This window comes from Pavona decussata, unplaced genomic scaffold (genome assembly GCF_977016875.1).
Source record: "Pavona decussata unplaced genomic scaffold, jaPavDecu1.1 SCAFFOLD_249, whole genome shotgun sequence".
NCBI lineage: Eukaryota > Metazoa > Cnidaria > Anthozoa > Scleractinia > Agariciidae > Pavona > Pavona decussata.
In genome coordinates, this window is record NW_028145653.1 from 446,161 (window position 1) to 454,198 (window position 8,038).

The 8,038-nt window shown below is 37.3% G+C and overlaps 1 protein-coding gene across 4 annotated transcripts; it reads right to left on the minus strand.

Moving 5' to 3' along the window:
* Positions 1-285: 285 nt before the first annotated feature.
* On the minus strand, positions 286-7,184 carry LOC146457055 (uncharacterized). 4 transcript variants are annotated; one of them, XR_014858618.1, is made up of 4 exons: positions 6,952-7,180; positions 4,235-4,313; positions 2,722-3,146; positions 286-640 (listed from the first exon to the last, which is right to left on the minus strand). XR_014858618.1 is itself a non-coding variant. In XM_085092419.1 (4 exons), exons 1-4 carry the CDS (start codon positions 6,964-6,966, stop codon positions 2,113-2,115), a joined length of 375 nt encoding a protein of 124 aa, XP_084948545.1. In that variant the 5' UTR covers positions 6,967-7,184; the 3' UTR covers positions 1,760-2,112. The 4 variants fall into 4 exon arrangements, 2 of the variants coding, with proteins under 2 accessions (XP_084948545.1, XP_084948546.1); XR_014858617.1 differs by having other exon boundaries at positions 286-911; positions 2,313-3,146; XM_085092419.1 differs by lacking the exon at positions 286-640 and adding an exon at positions 1,760-2,142 and having other exon boundaries at positions 2,896-3,146; positions 6,952-7,184.
* Between the last annotated feature and the right edge of the window lie 854 nt (positions 7,185-8,038).

Below are 8,038 nucleotides of genomic sequence, written 5' to 3' on the forward strand. Positions count from 1 at the left end.
AAACCACGTCAGGCGCAGCTGAGTGGTTTTAGACCCGATAAAACACATGCTGCAAGTTTTTTGAATGGCTTCAAACACATTCCTGGAAAAGTGTGTCAAGAGAGTTCATAACAATGATGCTTTTGTAAATGTTGGAAATTAGCATAGTAAGAGAAAAACATTAAACACCACATATCTTCAACCACAAATCTTTTTATTCATACTTTTCTCAAACCCTTCTCATATAAGGGACCGTTCATTATTTATCGGAGGGGGGGGGGGGGGGGCTGGGTGATTTTAGGGGGGACCTGAAATTTTGGCCACTAAAAAAAGGGGGGTCCTGGAATAATTGCTGAGTTATGGAGGGGGGGGGGGGCTTGAAATTTTAAAAAGGTCAATGTTTAAAATGGAGAAGTTAATCTTTTGTATGCAGTATTACTTACATTGTAAAACACTACCAAAAATCTAGCATAACTATACACAATGCAACAGCATCTGAAGTATTATTAAATTGTATAGTTGTTACCCCAGTTCTACAAGTGCAGCAGTGCCAATCAAGAAACCACAAAACTTATATTAAAATCTACTACAGATGTATTTTATTATGCCCTTGGTGAGTTTCATGCCTCTACAAAATCAATGGAAAATGAAAAAACTGATACTTGCTAAATGCATAACGGTAAACCTTAGTGTGTTTCTTGAGAAGTTACAGTAAATAATAGATCACTTGGAAAGCTACAAAGATGTCAGCCCATCGGGAGATCTTGCTGAGATAAATGATCGCATTGTGGACTCGGGCAAACTGGTCTTAGATATGCTACAAGAACTCCAATTGCCACCTGTGAAGCTGAGGTGAGTACAGCTTACAGACACTGGCCCAGTGGTTGGGGTTGCACCTCTGACAATGCCAGAAAGAAGGTTCCAGGGTCATGCTACAAAGAGAAAATCGCAAATTTCCAGAAAATTCATTGTAAGCGTGGAGAACTGTTTACAGATTTTATTAGAGAGGGATGCAGAGAACCCCTGGATGGTACTCTTTGTGATTACTGTTCAAGTCACCACTGGATTGGGCCTGAACTTTCGAGAGTTCCTCAGCCAGTTCGAATTCCGGACCAGGCCAACCCTACACACTTTCTCCCTGTTTGGAGAACGCCTCTCAACAATGATCAAGGCAAACCAAGACCTGTTGATGACTAACAACCTTGGGTTCAGATTTCCCGGCTTTTTAAGTCAGGTTTTTTAAATCTCGAGAACAATGAGGCTATTGAGAACTTCTCAATGCAATATGGGACTGATAGCGATTTAGGAAAAAAGGCAATTCAACACCTTCTTGACATCAAGCGACGAGAAAATATCCGAGCAAATCTGAAGAAATTAAATGTACAAGAAAGAAATGAAAAAGGCTACGACAAACATAATAATGGGAAGAACTAACAGTAAATGGACAATTAAATAAACTAACTGTTTTTGAATTAGATAAATATCTGAACTATCATCGTCTGCCAAAATCTGGGAAACAGTTTGACAAAATTAAGCGTATCACCTGTCACATGTGCCGGTCAAACACTGGACAAGTGCAATCTTTGGTTATAGCCAGGCTGATATGTGATGAAGACACAGACGCCACCAGTGATGACTCGGAGGAAGAAATTATAGAAGAATTTGGCAGCTCAGATGACACCCCCAGTTAATAACCACCACACGCAGTGGAAGAGTGGCAGGCTCATGGAGAAATGTGTTTATTTAACAGTACGCTAAATTTAGTAATTATGTTAAATCGTATTTTATAGTTGGGAGGGGGGGGGGGGGGGCGTTGAAATAATGCCCCAATAGAATAGGGGTTCCTAAATTTTTCTTTGCTTTAATGAAACGGGCCCTCGAAAAAAAAAGGAGTTCTTTGGAATTTATCACCCAATCCCCCCCCCCCCCCCCCTCCGATAAATAATGAACGGTCCCTAAAGTAGGTAACTCTTTAAAATGGGGAAGGGGAATAACTCTTTAATGAGATATTTTTTACTGTTTTACATAAAATTATTAAAAAGCAAACAAAGCCCCAAGTTTCATATGTTGAGTAATGTTTTCAGGTGTTCAAACATGACACTCTATTAAAGAAAATGCTATGAAACAATTAAGTTAATTCACAGTCCTGCCTTCTAAAACAACCTGGAAAAGTAATCAAAACGGAAAAGGGCACAGTAATTTTTGTAAATTTGTTTATTTTATGTGGCAACAATGACATGATGGCTTAGGTTAACTTTATAAAACCCATTTATATTTATTAATAATAACTATGCTTAAATATGATTCATCAAAAGGATTAAGAGAAAACTTACTCTTCTTGATTTCACGATTAGTTATTTTACTGGCCAGTGTGTGGGTACTCCAACAATGAACACTATAGTTCATTTATTTTAGAACATTTTTAGAGGTTGTCAAGGCTTACATCTACCAAAGCCATGAAAGTACTTTCTGTACTTTTTACCTGCATGGGTTCTTGGAAGAGAAAAGCACAATAAAAGTATAATGTAACAACCACAAATTGTCATCTGTTCATTTAATTTGTTCATTATATCATTCCAAATGTTATGGGGATGTGACAATAGTTTTAACAGTAAAATAACAATTAAAAGCCCACCAACAACTTGCCAACAAGTCACCGATAGGTAACCAACATTATATTACTGGCCAACAGTTTGCCAGCTGTTGGCCAACACCAGTAGCTCATTACTTAGAGCGCACAACTCCTCTAGATTCATAAAATGGCAGCTTTACAGACCTATTTAATATTTTTCGATTGAAGTTCCCACAAATTCACTCTCCCACAGGAGCCTTACAAACCAGTCTCATGCTTTTCATACAGTAATTCTCATGAACCAGAATTTACCCACATGATCATGAGGTCCTCCAGGTGCTTACCTTCGGCGTAAAACAGTTAAGAGAGTGTGTCTTTCCTTCACGCTTCTTGGTGCTCCTTGATCTCCTTGCAAAAGGCCCCCTTTCCATCACAGCAAGAGCTTGTAGTGACAGGGACTGAGCAGTTATGAGATGAGGGCTATTTTTCATCCCAGAGATACTATCACTGTAACTCTCTCTTCTGATGGATTCTCTGAACATGAAGTCAGAGCCATTGCTTTTATTCAAAGGATTGATTTCTCTTGTGAGTGAAGCTACAGGGTTCAAACAAAATAACGTTTGCAATAATTATTAACATTTAACAAAATGACACTTTTCCATTTCTCAAGTCAACCCCAGGGGGGGTACTCGGGTATATTAGTGACGGGGACGTGCGAAGACCTTTTTTGGGTTTGAAATTTTCTGGTGGACTTTTTTTGCCCTTAAGATTTTGGCGAGGACAAGATGTTCCCGATTTTGGTTTTCCTGAACAAACATATATTGCGCTCGACTTTGAGAACTGCAGTCTGCCTAAAGTTTTGTGACAGATGCACGAGGAATGAATAAAGTCGGACGCTTGAAATATCTCGCATTCTCTTGGTGTTTTGTACTTTCATTGTTTTTGATGCTTAAAAAATTTGGACTTTTTTTGGGTTACGTTTTTGGCTGCTGGACTTTTTTTGGGTTTTCCTTAGCGTGACGGGACTTTTTTTGGGTTTCAAAATTTGGCCTCATTCGCACCTCCCCGTAACTAATATACCCGAGTACCCCCCCTGGGAAGTCAACAGTCCAAGATAGCTTCTTAGTGGGAAATTTTGCAAAATATACTCCTATCAAAAAAAAGGGTTTGCAAAGCAAGATATTATATTTGGTGTTTGATTCATTACTTTAACCCTTTCACTTCTATCTATAGCAATTGACGTAAAAGCTACAATTGCTCAAATTTGTCTGTTTCAATCAATTTTTTCCACAAAAATGGTTATAAAAGATCTGAGTTTATTTCACCAACATGTTTGATCTACAATATATGACCACCCCTTAAATGTTTGACAATTTTTGTTTTGTTTCATACATTTGTTCAAGACAGTTCATGTAATCCTATTAAATGAAAGGTGCAAAATAATTAGCTATATTTTAGGGGTGCAAGAATGTGTGAAAATGGGGTATTTTCTGAACTATAATTTTTATTTTTGGCATTTCAAGCCTGTTTAAGTCATTTCCTTTCCAGAATTTGATCTGAATTTTCAACTGTGCTGACAACAAGACTTTTCAAATGGTATATCATTAGTGGACACTGGATTTGTTTTATGAGTTTGGAAAAAAGGATAAAAAAAATTGAGGAAGGAAAGGGTTAAGGACTCACTGTTTGTGTCATTTCTTTTTATCGACTTTTGCTTTTGCTTCAGCTGAGACTTTTCCTGGCAAACTGTTTCCTTGTTTTGCTGTGTTTACAGGTTTTGCACCATCTTCTTGAACCTTCTCAAACTCAAATGTATCCTAAAAGAAACAAAATAACATAAAAATGCATGAAGGATCAACGTTTTTCCAAATTATATACCTACCCTGCAACAATACGTACCACTTTCATTACACCAGTGAAGTTCACACATACATCACTGTATTACTGAATAATACTTAGACAAGTAAGATATGTTTCAAAAGATAACTTCTATAAAGCACGTTTCAGGACTGATATTGGAAACAATGTTCTCAGTTCAAGTAGTTGACCATTGACAAAAACTACCACAAGATATCAAAGATCTCAGACTTTCTACTTTCCCAAGAAAAGTTAAACAGTACTTCCTATTGAAGCAAATTTAACCTCTTAGCCAGTCAAATTCTTCTAATTTTTTTTATTTTCAACAATAAGTATGTGCGTATGTGCAGTTTGTGTGTAGTGTGTGAGTGTGTGTGTATATTTTCATTATTTATGAATGATTTACCCCAATACTTTTCTTTAGGACAAACCACTGCCCAGGAATAATGTTGGAAAACCAGTCTCTAAATTGCCTAATGAATCCAGATGACCCTCTCCACAGGGATTACAGCAATCGATTAATGTTATTAAAAAACATGCAGAGGAATGGAACCTCAAAGTCAATACCAAAAAATCAAATATCATCATATTTAGTGGAAATGGCCAAAACAAAAATAAGGAAAATTTCAAACATGGAAACGAGCCATTACATATCTTTCATTGACGAACAAACATATTTAGGGGATAGAAAATGACTTCATCTGGTCGCTTACACCTACACACAAGACATTCTCTGTAAAAAAGCTTACAAAGTTCTATCAAATATAAAATGGTCGTTCTCTAATTCTGATACGACCAATTATTAAGAATAAACTTTTTGATGCTCGATCTTGTAAAACCTATACTACTATGTGGATTGGAAATTTGGGGATCTGAATTATTATCATTATAAAACTCAACATTTTGACAAAAACACTGTTAAACAAGTCCATATTAAGTCCTGCAAACAAACAACAAATACACCATGGTACACAGAGAACATAGCCCACAGGGCAGAACTTGGATGGTAGACCCTAGAGAAAAATTTACACACAAAGAAATTAAAAATGATTACCAACTAGAAGACTATCTCAAGACCACTAGAAACCCAGCACACAGAATAAGTATTACGGAATTGCAACTAGTGGTTCATTCATTGTGTATACAAACTGGGAAATTTGAAAATAAAGGGGCATCAATCTCAGTAGAAGACAGAACCATGCTTAACCTGCAAAAGAAATTCCATAGAGGACGAACTGCATTTCTTGATGTATTGCCAAGAGTATGATAACATTAGACATGAACTCCATTCTCTCATTTCAAAAAAATGATCCTTTTTTGCCAACTTGCCCACTATGATTCACGAATTCTCTACACTGAATGCATTTGGGATGGGAGAGGGTGGGTTACTTCAGGGAAAGCTTACTACATCAGAGCAAAATTGTAATACTCTCTTAAGAGACTTTTCCATTCAAGTAAGTTGGTCTGTTCCAGTTAACTATTTTTGAATTTTACTGTTAAAATGTATTTCGTATTGTTAGTGCTATTTGAAAAATGAGGAGTTTCGTACAATTTGTGCACATTTTAGGCGTTGTAATGGTATAAATGTAAGTAAATTTTAAAATACATGATTGTATGTTCCTGTTTATGGGTAAATTGTTTTGATGCACTGCGAGCTGCTACATTATAATATTTAAAGCTTTGAAATTTGCATGCAGATGGTTTAAATATAATGACTGGTCTTATTTAAGAAAAATTAGGGAGTCTATAAAGTTTACATCCACTGTCAAAATTTAAGTCCATTCCATTGTATATTTATGGTAAGGCGATCAGGGATGATTTGTGGTCCAATTTAGGGATCACTTCCCTTCTGAGGATCATTTGTGGTCCAATTTGGGGATCATTTCTGGTTGGGTGATCATTTGCGTGCCTGTAGAGTTATCCTAGTTAACAATCGATCCCTTTACTAGACAAGGGCCTAACATTGGATTAGCGGGATGTGGGATAAGCCTTTTTTTGCTGCTGCGATGTGGGATGAAAGAAAATTTGAAGGCGGGATGTAAGATGCCAGGTTAGGAATGGGCGGGAAGCGGGAAGTTTGTCATTCTCATGGCAGCAGGCGGAAATTATTGATTTTTCCGGGCGAGAAATCGGGATAGATGATGACAATGCACATGAATATTTCACGAATCCGTGAAGAAAAACTAGTTTTAATTAGTTGTTTATTATTTAACCCGTTTTTTCTATCCTGTCTGAGATCAGTTCTACAGAGATCTTTATCAATCCCATGAGTGCTTATTTAATGTTCACGCACAATAGAAATGACAATATACAGTACTGCTCGAAACTATTGGACCCTTTGCACGCGGTAAAACCTCGTCTTTTGCCGATCGTGATTGCCGCGAATTCACCGCGGTCGGACGAAAACGGCGACCGCGGCAAATACGAAAGCAACCGAAAGCCGCGGTGAATTATACGCGGCAATGCCTCGGTAAACAGTGACTTATTACTATTGTCGGTGTATTGTTTAACATTTATATACACAAGAAAGTGTGAGGACTCACCGAATCGGAAACCATCGGTTGACTGTTGTGACCAGTGAGGTTCGAATTCCCTAGTCTTGTGTGACTGTCATTTTATCCCCAAATACTCAATGTCTCTGAGGAATTCCGATGAGCGAGTGCAAGTTATCGTATCAACATTTTTTCTAGTTGACGAATACACCAGTAGCGTCAAAAGGAAGACAGAAAATCGAGCAATTAAGTTTGAAGAACTTTCGTTTTCAGGTAGGTTCGTCATGTATTGGGACATGATGTACCTACGGTTTTTGAAAGTACTGCCGCTGACCGCATCAACAAACTTCGTAACTGAGTAAGTCAATGACAATCGATATAAAAATGCTTGCAAAGCAATTATGCTAGCATGACCATGTCCAAAGAGAAAAATCTCTTTTTCTGTGATCTTATACGGGCATTGTGGGCCAAATAGAAGCGAAGAAGAAATAATTTTTCTCCGCGAATGTATGCATGAAATTAGTTATCACCTTCGCAGATGTCACTTGTCACGCGAAAATGTGACTGAGATGCGAGCAATGTTAAAAAGATGAATGTGAGCCCAAAACACAGAAACAGCCTTGGCAGGCCCCCAGAACGTGTCAATACCCTGAACATAAAGGGAAATTTAAAAACTTGAAGAAGGAAAAATTATTGTAATCAAGTTCAAACTTCGAAGGAGATTTACACATTGTTGGTGAAATAGCACAAGTGGGTTCCCGTAAGTACCATATATACTACTTTTGAAGCACACAATTATTCAGACTTGACAGTGTATCACTGTAGAAATTAGATCAAAAAAGTACAGTCCTTGTGTTATATACGCACATGGTTATTTACCTTGTTTTTTGTGTAATTTGGTTAAGCAATCTGTACAACATGCAGAAAAAAAACATAAGGAGAACCTGGAGAAGGCGACTGACTGCAAAGTTTTTCAGAAGAGGAGCCTCCTATTTGTGAAAGTTGCAACAGGTACTATATATGTGTGCTGAAAGGTTGGTCATATATACAAGAATGTAATATACTGGTGTCTTTACTTATTGAAGTAGAAATATTTGTTTCTGCATTGTCATTAATAGTGCATGAGCCAGAGGGTTGT